The sequence below is a fragment of the Emys orbicularis genome, chromosome 1, assembly GCF_028017835.1.
Source record: "Emys orbicularis isolate rEmyOrb1 chromosome 1, rEmyOrb1.hap1, whole genome shotgun sequence".
Classification (NCBI taxonomy): Eukaryota; Metazoa; Chordata; order Testudines; family Emydidae; genus Emys; species Emys orbicularis.
Window position 1 is genome coordinate 373,728,388 of NC_088683.1, and position 17,778 is coordinate 373,746,165.

At 50.4% G+C, this 17,778-nt stretch overlaps 1 protein-coding gene across 1 annotated transcript in view; it reads left to right on the forward strand.

Annotated features, from left to right (window-relative positions):
* The first annotated feature begins 635 nt into the window (after nt 1–635).
* Nucleotides 636–17,778, forward strand: part of LCMT2 (leucine carboxyl methyltransferase 2) — an 84,980-nt gene continuing 67,837 nt past the window's right edge. Inside the window, exons 1-8 of the mRNA XM_065398817.1 lie at nt 636–686; nt 3,548–3,672; nt 5,788–5,869; nt 6,252–6,432; nt 7,326–7,482; nt 7,950–8,139; nt 8,695–8,802; nt 9,448–9,538. Coding sequence (XP_065254889.1) covers nt 636–686; nt 3,548–3,672; nt 5,788–5,869; nt 6,252–6,432; nt 7,326–7,482; nt 7,950–8,139; nt 8,695–8,802; nt 9,448–9,538 — 985 coding nt within the window. The remainder of the gene's footprint in view (nt 687–3,547; nt 3,673–5,787; nt 5,870–6,251; nt 6,433–7,325; nt 7,483–7,949; nt 8,140–8,694; nt 8,803–9,447; nt 9,539–17,778) is intronic.

The following is a 17,778-nucleotide window of genomic DNA, read 5'->3' on the forward strand; positions in this document are numbered from 1 at the left end:
GATCACTTGATCATTACCCTCTGGGACACCTGGCATTGGCCAGTCGGCAGACAGGATACTGGGGGGAGCTGCACTGTGATCTCCACTGGCCTGTGCTCCCCAATGCGATGCTGCAGCCGCTACATTTATTTGACAAATAAAACTTGCGGAATTTTGCGAAGTTTGACAACACTCTGCACAGAATGTTTAGTTTTCTGGCACATTATGCGCTGGGGAGTCAAAGTTCACAGCCCCACCCCCGCTCCCTGCCCACTCTCCGCTCAGCGCTGCCCGCGGGCGCTTGGAGCAGCAGCGCGGCAGAGGAGCCCGGTTTGGGCGCGGGACCGGACCCCCAACGGACTCAGCTAATGCGATGGGGGGAATACCGACCCCCCCCCCCGCCCCTTTCTTCGATCAGCCTTTAGCCCCGCCCTTTCCTCCATCCGCGACCATAGCGGCTGACCAATAGCCTCACTGTGGCGGACGGCCCCGGGCTGGCCTCTCTATCCTCCCCGGAGGCTGAGCTCTATCACCCTGGGCGGGTGTCTCCTGGGCGCCGCCGGATGCCGCTCTCTATGGTCTCAGGCCGGCCACTCTGTACACCGGGAGGTTTCTCACTGCTCGAGTGAGGGCGCCGGTTGCTCGGCAGCGGTGGGATGGGCCGGGGCCGGGGCCGGAGCGGGCGGCGCGCGGCGCGGGACGAGGCGGTGAGTGAGCGCCGGGATCGCGCGGCCTTGGCCCGCCCGGCCGGAGACCCGTCCCGGGGGCGCTGCGGGTTAGCGCCGGCCCGGTTCGGGCAGCCCGGGTGCAGCGAGCACATCACCGCCCTGCCCGCCCCGTATCCCCGCGCGGCCGGCCGGGGAACTGCTCGGAGCTCCGCGCCTCGCCCCGAGCTCCGCCTCGCGGGGGTGGCGGCTCCCGGCGGAGAGTTTTCCCAGGATGCAGATCCGCCCCCAGCATTTCATGACCAGGCACCTGGCTCTGCCGGGCACAGGTGGGGCGCGGACTGTCTCACCCCTTCCGGGTGTCCCCTGGGCAGCGCGTCTCCGAGTGAGGCCACCACCTCTTGCTGGTGGCCGCGCTGACAATTTCCCCTACAATTCTTAATTAACTTTAGGAAAAACAAATAAAACAAGAACGGCCGTACCGGGTCAGACCAAAGGTCCATCTAGCCCAGTATCTGTCTACCGACAGTGGCCAATGCCAGGTGCCCCAGAGGGAGTGAACCTAACAGGTAATGATCAAGTGATCTCTCTCCTGCCATCCATCTCCATCCTCTGACGAATAGAGGCTAGGGACACCATTCTTACCCATCCTGGCTAATAGCCATTAATGGACTTAAATATGCATATATGTGTCCAAATATTCTAATTTATTCATGAAGGGTTTTTTTGCAGACTCGATAATAAAAATAATGTACAATTGTGTCTATTCTTTACTGGACCTAAAGAAAATAGATACACAAATAAGATATTTTGCATATTCTTGTCTTTTGTTGTTTCTTTTGCTTTTTGGTTGCTTTTTAAAAAAGACTTGCTAGCTAGTAAGTTTCACAGCAGAGTGATATCAACAAATATATAAATATAAATTTTCACAGCAGACTTACTCAGCCTTGCAACCCAGGGGACAAATTAAACCCTGGATGGGGAAGTGAGCATGGAGACAGCGGGGTCCAGGGGTAATGGGAGGCTGGATGGGAGCCTGGGCTGGCAGTGGGGGCCAGGGGCGATGTGTGTGTGTGTGTGGGGGGGGGGGGGGGGCAGAGCCGGCGCCTGTGTGGCCAGGACCCTGAGGCCAGAGTCCCAGGGCCGCGACAGACAGTGGGAGTCAGGGGCGATGAGTGTGTGTGGGGTGAGCTCAGGGCTAGAACCCTAAGTTCCACGACCGGAGCCTGCTGCTTTGCTTCTCCACAGAAGAAAGACTTCTGTCAGGAAGCAAAGAGAAGCCACAAGAGTGGTCACATGCCCCTCCTGGGCAACATGGGCATCTTGGTTTTGGTACCTGGAGCAGCTGGCAGAGATGTAAATCACAGCAGGGCTGAGCATGGAAGTGCTTGCTATTGCAGTGCGCCTGGAGCTGAGGAGGGGCAGGGCTGGGGATGCCCAAGCAGGTCCAGCTGCTAGTCCTGGCTGGGGAAGGACAGGACTACTTCTTCCCTTGCATGGGCTGCTCCTGGGGCCAGGTCAGAGCTGCTCCCAGAAATCTCCCCTGGCTGCAGGACGCTCCATACACCCCCTGCTTCCTGCCCTCATTGCTCCCCAGCCGCAGGGGAGGAGTCACTGTATGCGGAGCTACCCCTCTCCATGCATCTGGACCCCCCGTGCTGAGCCCCAACCATCTTCACCTGGACCCCCGCAGAGTCTCATTCCCCCTGCACCCAGAACTCCCCAACAAGCCCCTGTGCATCCAGATCCTCCCCCACACGGACCTCACACTAAGCCCCTCCACACTTTGATACTGCTGGGCTGAGCCTACTTGCCCCCACCTGGATTGGAGGGCAGGGCTGGGTGTGCCTGTGAGACTCTGTCCCTCTTGCTCACTCTTGTGATGCCCCTGGCACAGAGAGGCGGGGCCCTGAGGTCTTTCTGTTTCATTGATGGAGCCCGGGCTCTAGGACTCTGCAGGGTGGGAGGGTACCAGAGTTCCAGCTTTAGTCCAAGCCCAGAGGTCTGCACATTGCAGTTACATTTCAGTGTATGGTATATAGAGCAGTATAAATAAGTCATTGTATGAAATTGTAGTTTGTACTGAGTTTGCTAGTGCTTTTTATGTAGCCTGTTGTAAAATTAGGCAACTATCTAGATGAGTTAATATACCCCCTGGAAGACCTCTGTGTATCCCCAGGGGTACGCGTACCCCTGGTTGAGAACCATTGGCCTGTGGCAACAGTCAGGAGGAAGCAGTGGGGATGAGGTGGGGCCTATTGAGGCACTTTGTGCTGCCTGGGGTAGAGGCCTCTGCAGAGAGGAGGCTGGCTTCTCCTTAGCTGCTAAATCACATTATAAATATTATATATTTTCCTAGTGTAACTTCAGTGATGATGGGAGTGTTCTGCCATCATGGGGTGGGGCAAGAGCGGTAGGTGCAGGATCCTGAACAAGGTCCTGACTCCCTTTCTAGTACAGCTTTGCAGTCTTTACAGAAGAAGAGAGGAACCCTCTCTGCCTCTGATGCCTATGGCATAGGGTTACACTGCGGCACAAAGAGTTCATGCATCAGATTTGGACTGCATATTGGGCCACTGATGCTCTAGTCTCCTGACCTCACATACACCGTTGGTGAGTCCCCATGACTGGTATGGTGGATGGCGATAGTGTATCTATGGGTACAGCAGAAGTGTGTAGTCTGTCAGTGCCCTAGCCCTGCTGCCGGGCAGCGTGTTTCACTTGGACATTGAGGAAACTCACTGGGCCTGTGAGTCTCCAAGGGATGGATTAACTTGGTTTCTAAAGGAGGAAAGGGCCTGCGCTACCCTGTTTAGATCCAGCTGTTTCCTTATGGCTACTCCTAGGTAGACATCAGCGGACAGAATGTGAGTGAGCAGCCCTTCTCCTTGTTCCCTGTTCAGATTCAGGGCACTAACGATAGCAGTATTGTCAGTAAATGCTCCACCGCTGCTCTTGGCTACATCCAGGATGGCTTCCTACAGTACTTCGTTACCAAGAGATGCAGACGAGCGCCGCTGATTCATTGGTGAGGAATGGGCTTTGGTTTGTTTGGTTCTTGTTTCTTGGTTCAGTAGGAGGGGCTACTGTTACTTAGTGGGAGGGGGGATTGCTGTGATTGATTTTATTTTGTGGGTAGAGCTTCCATTGTTCTGTACTGTCAGTAAATCATAGCCTGGCCTTCAGTCTTGGTCATTATTTTTCTTAATAATGGAAATGCACTGTCATGATTGAGCAGAAAGCTATGCTCAATGTTGAGGTAATTTTTCAGAGTGTTTTAAGATCCATGTGCACAGTGAGATTGTCCTAAACATTACTGTGCAATAACAGGGGCACAAGTATACTTTAGGGTGCAATTTTAGTGTCATTTGGTAATGGAGTTCCTGAATTATAGGCTCCCCCCAAAGATAGGTTTTAAAATTTTCAGATGGTGTAACAGGGTTCCACTCACTGCAGGTGCACCTCCTTATGGCTGGGTTTGGGAATTAGCCCTTGCTCCCATTTCACACCCCTTTCTATTGGTTGCTTGTGCTGTGGCCTCTCTCTCCGGGACTCAGGGTGCTCCTTCTTGATGACTCGTCCCTTTGGCCGAGTCACTGTATAGTCCTCCAGTTCTGAGGTAACAAAATCCCACCGGACAAGCTGTCCTTGTGCTGTTTCAGGCAATCTTCTGTTTCAACTCCAGTTTGTTTGCCACTTTTGCAGTGGCTGGTAGGGGAACCTGGGCCCATCTGCTACTGTGGTCTAGCCCAGGGACCCTGTAACTAGCAACCTAGGTCTGCTAATTCTCAGACCCTGTTGCTGTTTCCCTGGGCTCTTTCCTGCTCCACCTCTTTATCTCTTTGCATATCTATGGGTTTACCACTGGAGCTTCTGCCCCTCTCTGTGGCTACTTCACCTTCTTAACCACTTGTCAAATTCCCTAGTCCAGGGCAGGATCCAAGGCTTATCCTGTCTCTGCATTTACTCCTTGACCTTGGCCAACTCTCTTTTTCTCTAGTGAGTGACTGCAGAAGTCATCCTGCCTCCCCCTCCTTCTCTCACTTCCTGGCCATCCCTGCTCCTTCTCTCAGCTGGGCTTCATCTGCCATTAGACCTTATCAGTGTCTGGTTCCCCTGCAGCATATAAGGTTAATTGGCCCTTTCTGGCACACATTACCAGGCTCAGGGCTCATGTGGTGTGGACGCCCCATCACAGTTAAACTTTTTTCCCACAGGTCTAGGGAAGAAGGCTATTAACTTTAATAAAATCTATGTCACTGGATTGTCCCAGTTTAGAAATATTTCAAAACTTACTGTTCTATAAAACTTTAGCACCACTGCTTACAGGTAGTTTCATTAGTAGCTCTTTTGCGATTTACTCATTTGAATCCTTAGGGGAACAGACATTGCTCCTTAAATCAAAGGATGAAGAGTTCAAATCCTCCTCCAGGGAGATTTGTGTGCTATGCATGTTAGTGCTCTCAGTCTGTCTTTTGCCTGGTGTAGTAGAGGCTTATGTGGGAGGGTCTAGCTGTCAAGGTGAAAATGACACCAGAGAGGATGGCATGGGAGTCCTGGTCAGGATGAATCAGTTCTGTGCCAGAAGAGGCCCATTGATTCCAGCATTAGGCACAATTGACTGGGTCTGTGCTGGGAGCTGGGAATAGGCATGCATGGTGCAGGCCACAGGCACGTAATGCTGAGACTAGAAGATGGGGGAGGAGAACACCAGTGGTAATGAATGGGCCATTTCACTTCAGAGGACATCCTGGGCATACTTCCCCACCGCTCAGCTACCAGCTCTGCCCTCCTGGACCCTCCATGTCCTCAGTAGGCCTGGAGTGGCCTTGGGAAGGAAGGACAGTGGTAGCTGCTGGGCTGTGAAAAGCACATTTACCAACTGGAGGCAGCAAAGGGGAAAGGAAGCAAGATCCAGACTGCCTACTCCACTTCAGGGGCTAGAGTAGCGGGAATGGGCTATGCATGCTCTTCTGCAGCACAGGGGAATCACAGAGGTGTGAAGTAGAGGAGGAGGGAATGAGGCCTTTTGGGAAAGGAATGGGTTCTGAAGGAAAGGAGTGAGGTTCCCACCAGCTGGGGAGTGTGGTGTTTTTGAGTGAAAGGGGAAATCTGGATACAACAGTTGGATTTTATTTCCTAGGGGTTACTATGTCCGGGCCCGAGCTGTGGATCATTGTGTGCGAGAGTTTCTGCGACAGAGTCAAGGCCACCCCAGGAGACAGGTGAATTCTCTGGGGGAGGAGTGCAGGGGCTGAGCTCCCATTGTGGGTCTGGGAAGACCTCCGTGGTGTCTGTGATCTGCATTAGTGTGGCATATCCTCTATGATCCCTTCCCAGGAAGGCACAGATGGGTATATAAGACTGGCACCATTAGTTGCCCACTTTAGTTCTTTGAGCCTGGGCAGAGGAGACAAAATCATTGGGAGGGGGCACTGTCTGTGTACATGTTCCTACTACTGGGGCTTTGCCATGCCAGGCTAATGCCCCATGGATGTTGGCACCTACATACTCTGGTGCTTTGTGCCCTGCAAATACCCAGGCTGCTGCTGGAGTTAAATAACATTTCTCTCTCTTTCCCCCCCCCCCCCCCCCCCCCCCTTGCAGATCCTTTCTTTTGGTGCTGGCTTTGACTCCCTGTATTTCCGCCTCAAGGCTGTGGGTCTTCTGAGTTGCACTGTGGTGTATGAGGTAGATTTCCCAAGTGTAGCAAGCCGAAAAGCTGCTCTGATCAAGGGTACGAAGGACCTGGCCATGGTCGTGGGAGGAGTTGGAGGGAGAGAATCAGGTATGACGTTTCTGGCTGCAGCAGGCTAGCCAGAATGCAACTTACCTGTCATCAGATGCAGAGGCAGAGTATATAGGTGGAGTGTGCACAAGGGATACTGGGAATACACTGGTTGTAAGTTTCCTGGGCCTTTTGCAGACCATTCTTGACATTGTCCCTCTGTGGTCTATTAGTGATGGGAGTCTGTGGCACGGGTTTTGCCCAGTGTTCCTTCTAATTTTTCCCACATATGTGTGGAATTAATTTTGTTATGTGCACCAGTATGGAGGTGATGTGTGACACATCACCTCCATATTGGTGCACATAACAAAATTCATGTGGCGGGGGTGGGGCCAAGGGGTTCGGAGTGTGGGAGGGGGCTCAGGGCTGGGGCAGAGGGTTAGGGTGCGGGGGGGTGAGGACTCCGGCTGGGGGTGCAGGCTCTGAGCTGGGGCCGAGGATGAGGGGCTCAGGGCTGCGGCAGAGGATTGGGATGGGAGTGTGTGGGCTCTGGGGTGGGGCCAGGGATGAGGGGTTTGGGGTGCAGGCTGCCCTGGGGCTACAGTGGGGAGAGAGGACTCCCCCCAGCTCTCTCTCCCCACAGCAGCACCTGGGCTGCGGGGGGAGAGGCGTCTCTCCCCCGGCCGCGGCAGGGCAGGGGCAGGGGCTGGGGCTGGAGGAGGGGCGCCTCTCCCCGACACATCCCTGAGCGCCTGCATGGCACTTAATAGGCTGCTGTGCAGCTGCGCAGCTTAGAGGGAACTTAGCTCCTGCCCCCACATGCTGTCAGTGGGGGTGGGGACACTGTTGAGAGTGGGTTGTCTTGTGTGGGTGTACCTGTCACTCCTGCTGCTGCCAGCATATCAGCAAGAGGTTAGTGTTGTAATGAGGGTGTCTGGATTGTTTTCCCCCAGGAGCCATGAGCTTTGCTGTGGAGGATTATAAATTGCTGGGAGTGGATTTATCTGAGCTGTCTAAGCTGGAACAAGCCCTAAAGGAGGCAGGCCTGGACCCTGAGGTTCCCACCATGCTTTTAGCAGAAGTGGTGCTCACTTACATGGAGATCAGCAGGTTGGTTGGCTCACTCTCTTCCCTGTTAGCTAGGTGCCTAAGTGGGTGCAGTGAGGACAGTATTAGTATGTGGAGAGGGTCTGAGAGAGGGAAGTCTGATCCTGGAGACCTGTATCTAGACCCTTTTGGCTGTTCCCTGGGTGAATTGTGGAAGCCACTGGTAGCTACTTAGTTAGAGCTGCCATGGGGTAAATCCCTTCGTTAAGTTGGTAATGTGCAGAACTGCATCTCAAATGGGAATGGCTCTGGATCCTGGCAGCTCCTCGAGCCCTCTGGGCAGCTGGGGGAGGGCTCTTGCAGCTTCCCAGCACCAGAGGCTTCTCTGCTCAGCACACTTCCCTCCAAACAGAAGAACCACCTCTAGTGGCACCCTCTGTGGATCTGCAGGAAGGATCCTGGTGCCTGCTCCCATCCCTGCTGGGGCCACAGCCTTCTCAATTTCTCTCCTCTGCCTGTGGCTCTGACAGGTCGGATGCTTTGATCCAGTGGGCAGCTCAGCACTTCCCCTGTGCACAGTTTGTGGTCTATGAGCAGATGCACCCCGAGGACCCCTTTGGTCGCATCATGCAGCAGCACTTCAGCCGGCTGAATTCTGTGCTGCATGCCCTGGCCCAGTATCCCGATTGTGAGGCGCAGAGGAGACGCTTTCTCCAGCGGGTAGGTGGTTATGGTCCTGGAGCAGGTGTGGGGTCTGAGCCATCTGGGAAAGAGCATAACTTCAGAAGGCAGGGATGTTCCCACTGGGCTTTGGTGTGGGTTGGTCAGAACCAGGCTAGGCATACTACCCTCTCCAGCAGCCACATGGCCTCCTCTCCCCATGCCCAGTCTCTTAGAGCACCTTCCCTTGTCTGACAGCTCTCTCCATGCAGGAGCTAGTACACTGCTCATTGTGGTGAAGCTGCATCCTTCAGAGGGTCCCACAAGTTCAGGACCTATTAGCTGGGGTGCAATGAGTGTTGACTCTGAGCTAGTCACAGCAACATGCTCAGGATGTGAATCCTGCAGCCAGGAGGTATGCCCCCACCATGGGGACTGAGCTGTCCATGTTCGGGCCAGCCAATTGTGTGGGAATCTGGCCAGCACTGCCAGTTTGACTATGTTTTAGGGTTGGGAGCAGGTTGGGAGTCTGTCACTGGGGGAGTGAAGCCCCTGCTGTGAAGGAGTGGAGTGGGTTATGCTCTGTCCCTGAGGGAATGTGGGTCTCTGTTTTAGGGATGGGTCAAGTGCAGCGTCCTTGATATGAATGAGTTCTACGCCAGCTTTATCCCCGAAGATGAGCGACGGAGAGTGCAGGCTCTGGAGCCCTTTGATGAATATGAGGTAACTTTACCCCCTTTCTTTCTTAGGCCAGGGGCCTGGCTCTAAGGGGCTGTGCACTGTAGCTTCCCTTATGGTCATCAGGCTGGTTGCGCAGGTGCTGCTGGGGATATAGGTGTTACTAGGTAGACAGAAGAGGCCCTGGGAATCTGAGACCCAGTTAACATGGAGCCCGCTGGGAAGCTTCCCATGAAGCTGGGGCAGGCAGCAGATGTTCTGGCCTTTTAATATATGTTTCAGTGACTGCCTGCCTCCTGCTCCCACAGCTGGCTGCACAGGCCCCATCCCATGGGCAGAGTCAGACCCCGTTCCCTAAACTTCCCAGAAGTCAGTGCAGGCCCCAGTGCTGTAGCTTACTTCCTGAGTGGGCCTCTGCCCTCGCTTCAGTCTCCAAGTGGGCTCAAGACCAGACCTGAGGTAAAGTGCCTGGATTATAGCAGTGTGGTCCCTGCACCAGAGACAGGGAAAAGGAGAGCTTTCCTGGTGCATTGTTGGCTACTTTGATATCATTTTTAATAGGGTCTGGGAATCGAACAGGTTAACCTTATCTCCATCTGCTGTGGGCCTGCAGCCCTTCCCCTACATCCCTCACCCCCCCGCCCCCCACTGCTGCAAAGATCTGAGTTTCTCTTTTCTGGCTTGCTGCAGGAATGGCACCTGAAATGTTCACATTACTTTATCCTGGCTGCATCGAAGGGGGAAGAGCTTGCCTGGACTCCTCTACTCTCCAAGCTGCCAGGTAAATATGAACTGACTGTCATTGGCACAGGCCTCTGAAAAGATCCAGGGATACAGCCTTTCTCCAGGAAGAGCACATGAGATTCTGCCATCTGAGCAGACCTCTCCACCCTTCCTGCTAATGATGACTTTGCAATCTGTAGCTGTCATAAATAGAGAGAGAAGGGTAGCATAAAATCTCTCTTTGGCAGCTGTACTAAATCGCTTTACCTGTAAGGGGTTAAGAAGCTCAAATAAACCTAGTTGGCACCTGACCAGAAGGACCAATAAGGAAAGAAGATACTTTCAAATCGGGGGGGCGGGAGAGATTTGTTTGTGGCTCTCTTTGTTTGTTCCCTCTCCGAATGGAGGGAGAGACCAAGCAGGTACAACATCTCCTGAAAATATACCTAGAATGATCCATCTAAAATCACAGAAATTGTAAGTAGGCAAGGAAATGCGTTAGGTTATCTTTTGTTTTAGCTTGCGAATTTTCCTATGCTACAAAGGTAGTTTTATTCTTGTTTTTGTAACTGTGAAGCTGAGTCCAGAGGTGAGTCCTCTGTGTTTTAAATCATTTTATTACTGTTCTGATTTTGCAGGTGTGATTCTTTTACTTTTTTCTTGATAATAAAGTTCTTCTTTTAAGAACCTGATTGATTTTAATGTCCTGAAGATAAAGGGTCTGGTCTGTACTCAGATTGCTAAGACAATTAGTTGGCATATTATTCTCAAGCCTCCCCAGGAAAGGGGGTAAAGGGGCTTGGGGGGATAGGGATTCCATGTGACCCTTCCCTGAATTTTTGTACAATTCACTTGGTGGTGGCAGCAATACTGTCCAAGGACAAGGAAAGGAATTTGTGCCTTGGGGAAGTTTTTAACCTAAACTGGTAGAATATAAGCTTAGGGGGTCTTTCATGCCGGTCCCACATCTGTACCCCAGAGTTCAGAGTGCATTGGGAAACCTGACAGTAGCACTGAGGTCAGCATTGCACCCTGCGATGTTGGTGTCCTGGCTCAGTGGGACTGAGTGGTGAGAGCTTTTCATTCCTTCAGGTTGTTGCACTCTTCTAGTTTTGAATTATTCTGGATGGTGGCTGCAACTCCTCCCTCCCACCCACTGCTCATTTGTGGCATTCTCTAGACTCTTTCTGTCTGATTTCCTCACTCCTGCCTCCCCACAAGGCCCTTGTCAGGGTTCCTTCCCCACTCTGAACTCTGGGGTACAGGTATGGGGACCCGCATGAAAAAACCCCTAAGCTTATATTCTACCAGTTTAGGTTAAAAACTTTTCCAAGGCACAAATTCCACCTTGTCCTTGAACAGTATGCTGCCACCACCAAGTGATTTAGACAAAGAATCATGGAAAGTTGGAGTCCTATTTCCCCAAAATATTCCCCCAAGCCCTACACCCCCTTTCCTGGGGAAGGCTTGAGAATAATATCCTCACCAGTTGGTACAGGTGAACACAGACCCAAACCCTTGGATCTTAAGAACAATGAAAAATCAATCAGGTTCTTAAAAGAAGAATTAATTTAAAGATAAAGGAATCACCTCTGTAAAATCAGGATGGAAGATAACTTTACAGGGTAACAAACGATTCAAAACAGAGGATTTCCCCTCTAGGCAAAACTTTAAAATTACAAAAAAACCCAGGAATAAACCTTCCTCTTAGCACAGGGAAAATTCACAAACTAAAACAAAAGATACTGTAACGCATTTCCTTGCTATTACTTACATTTAATATTACCGAAATAGTATCATTTCAGTGGGAGCTGGATTACTTGCTTGGTCTCTCCCTTTGTCTCCGGAGAGAACACCCACACAGCACAAAACAAAGCCGCCTCCCCTCCCCTTCTCCCCCCCAGATTTGAAAGTACCTTCTTTCCCCATTGGTCCTTGTGGTCAGGTGCCAACCAGCTTATCTGAGCTTCTTAACCCTTTACAGGTAAGGAGGGATTTTATGTTACCCTTAGCTGTATGTTTATGACACGCCCTCCAAATCACAGATGGTGCTGGACAGCCTGCTCCACACTGGCTGTGATTTCTTCCCGGAGCTCTAGGAGAAAACAGAATTAATAAGACACAGGCACCTCTAGATATACTACTGAATATAGAAAACCTAACAATATTTTCCACATTTCAAGGATGATTTTAACCAGTTTGTTAGAAGCTCCTGAAATGTGTTGTATTTCAAAATCAAAATCTTGGAGAGCTAAACTCCATCAAAGAATTTTTTTGTTATTGTGCTTGACGGTATGAAGCCACTTCAGCGCAGCATGGTTGGTTTGCAGGTGGAAATGCCGTCCCCAAACGTATGGGCGTAGCTTTTCCAAAGCATACACAATGGCGTAACGTATCAGAGGGGTAGCCGTGTTAGTCTGAATCTGTAAAAAGCAACAGAGGGTCCTGTGGCACCTTTAAGACTAACAGAAGTATTGGAGCATAAGCTTTCGTGGGTGAATGATGCTCCAATACTTCGCAGACGCAAGTGTCTGATGAAGTGGGCATTCACCCACGAAAGCTTATGCTCCAATACTTCTGTTAGTCTTAAAGGTGCCACAGGACCCTCTGTTACAATGGCGTAACATTCCTTTTAGCTGATTGGCCAGTGGCTTTCCCTCTCAGACAGTTATTTGCTGAGAAACACGACAGGATGGAATTCTTGATCCGGTCCTTTCTGCATTAAAACTGCTCTCACACCATGCTCGGACACATCTGTGGTTACTAGGAAAGGTTTGTTAAAGTCTAGGGCCCTTAGCACAGGGTTAGACATGAGTGTTGCTTTAAGCTGGTTAAAGGCCTTCTGACACTCTTCAGTCCACTGAACTGCATTTAGCTGTTTCTTTTTGGCTAGGTCTGTCAGTGGGGTGGCGATTTGGCTGTAGTGCGGTACAAATCGCCTGTAATATCCGGCCAAGCCTAAGAAGGATTGGACCTGTTTCTTTGTCTTTGGGACAGGCCACTTTTGAATAGCATCCACTTTGGCCTGTAGGGGGTTGATAGTTCCTTGACCCACCTGGTTTCCAAGGTAAGTCACTCTGTTTAGGCCTATTTGACGCTTTTTAGCCTTAACAGTTAGTCCTGCCTCCCTTATGCGCTCGAAGACTTTTTGCAGATGCTCCAGGTGTTCTGCCCATGAATCAGAAAAAATGGCCACATCATCAAGGTAGGCGACTGCAGATTCTCCCAATCCCGCTACGAGACCATCTACAAGTTTCTGGAAGGTGGTGGGTGCATTTCGTAGCCTGAAGGGGTGCACATTAAATTCATAAAGCCCTGCATGGATGATGAAGGCTGACCTTTCCTTGGTGGGTTCATCTAGCGGTACTTGCCAGTACTCCTTGGTTAAGTCTAAGGTAGAGATGACCTGGGCACATCCCAGTTTGTCCAATAGCTCATCTGTGCATGGCACTGGATAGTTGTCTGGGCGAGTTACAGCATTTAGCTTACGGTAGTCCACGCAAAAGCGTATCTCCCCATCTGGTTTGGGAACTAGAACCACTGGAGATGCCCATGCATGGGTGGATTACACCCATCTATAGCATGTCCTGGATCTCCCGTTCTATAGCAGTTTTGGCTTGAGGAGACACCTGGTAAGGTTGAGCTCTAATTGGGCGAGCATTACCTGTGTCAATGGAGTGGTATGTCCATTCGGTCCGTCCTGGGGTGGCTGAGAACATCGGCGAGAAGCTAGTGTACAGCTCCTTGAGCTGCTGTCGCTGCATACGTCCAAGGGTCATGGAAAGGTTCACCTCTTCCACGCCACCGTCTCTTTTCCCTTCGTAGTAGACACCTTCACGCCACTCAGCGTCATCTCCTCCCTGGGCTGTAAACTGGAAAACCTTTAATTCTCTGGAATAAAAGGGCTTTAGAGAATTAACATGGTATACCTTAGGCTTTAGGTTTGAAGTGGGGGATGCTATGAGATGGTTAGCAGCTCCCAGGCGCTCTTGGACCATGAATGGCCCTTCCCACGGCGCTTCCATCTTATGGGCTTGGAGCGCCTTCAAGACCATGACTTGGTCCCCTATTTTGAAGGAACGCTCTCTGGCATGTTTATCATGCCAGGCTTTTTGCTCTTCCTGAGCATCTTTTAAGTTTTCTCTAGCAAGGGTTAAGGAGTTTCGGAGGGTGGTTTGTAGGTTGCTTACAAAGTCTAGAATGTTAGTTCCTGGAGAAGGCATAAACCCCTCCCATTGCTGCTTCACCATCTGTAATGGCCCCTTAACCTCTAGGCCATACACAAGTTCATATGGTAAAAACCCTAAACTGGGATGTGGTACAGCCCTGTAGGTAAAGAGCAACTGCTGCAACACTAGGTCCCAATCATTGGAGTGCTCATTTACGAATTTACGTATCATGGCTGCCAAAGTTCCATTAAACTTCTCCACCAGGCCATTTGTTTGATGGTGGTAAGGGGTGGCAACCAAGTGGTTCACCCCATGAGCTTCCCACAGGCTTTTCATGGTCCCCGCCAGGAAATTAGTTCCCGAATCTGTAAGGATGTTGGAGGGCCAACCTACCCTGGCAAAAATGTCTGTTAATGCCTGGCACACACTTTTAGCTCTGGTGTTGCTTAAAGCTACTGCTTCCAGCCATCAGGTGACAAAATCCATGAAAGTCAATATGTACTGCTTTCCTCTGGGTGTCTTTTTTGGAAAAGGACCCAGAATATCCACAGCTACTCGCTGAAATGGAACCTCAATTATGGGGAGTGGCTGGAGAGGGGCTTTGACCTGGTCTTGGGGTTTTCCCACTCTTTGGCACACCTCACAAGACCGGACATAGGCCTGCTTGATGATTTTCGGGGCAAGTTTGAAGACTTGGAGAAGTTGAGATCCTGCTTAGCCTTTCTTATAAACCCATTCATGCTTGATGTGATCAGCAATGGCTGTCCGATTCCCAAAACCGTGGTTACAGAAAGATCTACTGTAGAAATGGAACTATTGGAACTCCAGGAGGATGAGGCTGTCAAGGTGACGTATAAATCACAGTCTGCAATCAAGTTCTAGAAGCAAGTGCCCAAAAGGAAATATACTAACTCAAGAAGACTAGTGTGTGACTCATTTCAGTTTTCGGCACAACATACGACTGTGAATCTCTGTACTCTGTGATGAAGTTAGTAAAATCAAAACATCTGACCGAGCTCCTCCGCACCACCTTGACAACATATCAACCAGATTTCCAAAGACTTACGACCAGGATGGAGACCCACAAGGCCTCTAGCTCTAGCAGTAATTAGCCATGATTCAGTAAGTAGGATGTTAATATTTTAAAAAATGCATGTATAAAGGTTGTGCTTGTCTTGCGGCTCTCAAACTTCTGAAAATTATATGTGGCTCAGAGGGTCAGTAACGTACTATTTTTTTCTACAGGACCCCTGCCTCATTCAGTGCATAGGATGAGCAGTGCTTGTTGAATGAGCAGCTATTCAGTATTTTGTTTTGTCCCATTGTTCAATGTATGGCCCCATGCCTTAAGTATAGCAGTTTTCAAACACTGCTCTGAATACAGAATTATTTATTTCTTCATAAGCTTACCAGTTGTATTTGAGTGCTTCACAAACATTTATGAAAAGTATTTTCACAACTGCCCTGTGAGGAGCAGTGGTGGTATTATCCCTGTTTTACACACAGGCAACTGAACCACAGAGAGATTAAGATCAGAAGTATCCACTAATTTTGGGTGCCCAATTTGAGGTACCTAGGGTTTGAGTTTTTCTGAGTATTTAGCATTATATAGCACTTCATATGTTCAAATCACCCACTGACTTCATTTGCAGCTGTGAATATGCAGCACTTCGGCAAATCAGACTTGCCTAGCACCACATAGTAACTCTGTGGCAGAGGCAGGGGTAAAATCCATTTCTCCAGGAGAGTGTTAAACTGCCTTAACCATGGCTATTGAATAGGGGACTGCAAACAGGGGAGTTTAAGAGGGAGTTGTAATATAGACGCTATGGTTAGGAAGGGCCCCATCGCCAGTGCCAACGCTGCTCCTGTCTCCTCCACCTGCGCCTGTATTCAGACAGACAACATAACCATGGATGCCTCTACCCAGATCCTGGCGTGGATTAGCAGAGACTGTGGCCTGCAATTCCCACTCTCAGAAAGCCAGGCTGAGGGGACCATCCAGTGCGAAAGGTGCCTGCTGGTGGAATCTTTCAGGAAGCAGGTGGGAGACTTACAGGAGGAGGTTGCTAGGCTGAGGAGCATCTGTGCCCTCGAGAGTATTCACATGGAGACATCCAAGGCTGAGGAAGCTATCCAGTTACTGAGGATTGCTGTCACACCACCGGAGGAGGAGGATATGGCTCTGTCACAGGGAGGACAGTGGCTGCTGGTTACTTCTGGCAGCAGGCAGTGCTTCACCCCTAGTCCCAACCCACTCACCATGGTGACGGAAAACAGATATGCTGCCCTGGCAACGAGTGATGAGGAATCACCCCCGGAGGAGGAGAAGCCATGTACCCCCAAGACTGGGAGGATCAAAGCCACCACTCCCAGGACGAAACGTAGGGTAGTGGTGGTTGGTGACTCTCTTCTGAGGGGGACGGAAGCACCCATCTGTTGCCCTGACATGGCATCACGGGAGGTATGCTGTCTGCCACGGGCCTGTATCAGAGATGTTATGGAGGGATTGTCGAGGATCATCCGGCCCTCTGACTACTACCCCATGTTGCTCATCCATGTGGGCACTAATGATACAGCAAGGTATGACCCATAGCAGATCAGAAATGAGTACAGGGCTCTAGAAGTAAGGGTGAAGGAGTTCGGAGCACAGGTGGTGGTCTCTTTGATCCTTTTGGTCAAGGGTAGAGGCCCAGGCAGAGACAGATGCATCCTGGAGGTGTATGCCTGGCTGCAAGGATGATGTCGCCAGGAGGGCTTCGGGTTCCTTGACCATGGGATGATGTTCCAGGAAGAAGGACTGCTAAGCAGAGATGGGGTCCACCTATTGAGGAAGGGGAAGAGCTTATTTGGATACAGACTGGCTAACCTAATGAGGAGGGCTTTAAACTAGGTTCAACGGGGTCAGGTGACCAAAGCCCACAGGTAAGTCAAGAACATGGAGACCTGGGAGAAGGTTTGGAATTTGGGGGGAGCATGGGCTGTTAGAGATGGGATAAAGGAGAGAGAAGACAGAATTGGTGTGGGAGTGGGATCAAATCAGTATCTTAGATGTCCGCATACTAATGCGAGAAGTATGGGGAATAAGCAGGAACAACTAAAAATGCTAGTGAAAAAACACAACTATGACATAGTTGGCATCAGAGAGACCTGGTGGGATAATATGCATGACTGGAATATTGATATAGAACAGTAGTTCTCAAAATTTTGTTCTGGTGACCCTTTTCACATAGCAAGTCTCTGAGTGCGACCCCCCCCCTTATAAATTAAAATCACTTTTTAATATATTTAACCCCATTATAAATGCTGGATGCAAAGCGGGGTTTGGGGTAGAGACTGACAGCTTGCGACCCCCCATGTAATACCCTCCCAACCCCGGTGTGTGTGTGTGTGTGTATATATATATATATATATATATATATATATATATTGCTCAGGTGTTGAAAGTCTCTGGGTAAGGATGAAAGGGATAAAAAACAAGGGTGATGTTATGGTAGGGGTCTACTACAGACCACCTAAGCAGGAAGAAGAGGTGGATGAAGCTTTTTTTAAACAGCGAACAAAATCATCCAAAGTACAGGACTTCTGCTAGGCCGCAGCCTGGGGCTTTCCAGGCTGGAGCTCCCCAGCTCCTCAGCCTTTCCCCAGCCCTGCTCCACCCAGGTACTCTGTCTCAGCTCCCTGCAGCCAGGCCCTTCTCTCTCTGAGTGCAGAGTCAGACTGTTTGGCCTCTGGCCCACAGCCTTTTTATACAGGCCGGCTGTGGCCTGATTGGGGCGTGGCCCAGCTTTTAGAGCTGCAGCCCTCTGCTGGGAGGCTTTTAACCCCTCCTATTTTAGGAGCGGGGTAGCCACCCCGCTACATGCCAATTTTTAAAATGGGCTCCAGAGATGATCTCGGCAATTACAGGCCTGTAAGCCTGACTTCAGTACTGGGCAAACTGTTTGTTTGAAACTATAATGAACAATATTGTCAGACACATAGAGGAACATAATTTGTTGAGGAAGAGTCAACGTGGTTTTAGTAAAGGGAAATCATGCCTCACCAATCTACTAGAATTCTTTGAGGTGATCAACAAGTATGTGGACCAAAGAGATCAAGTGGATATAGTGTACTTTGATTTTCAGAA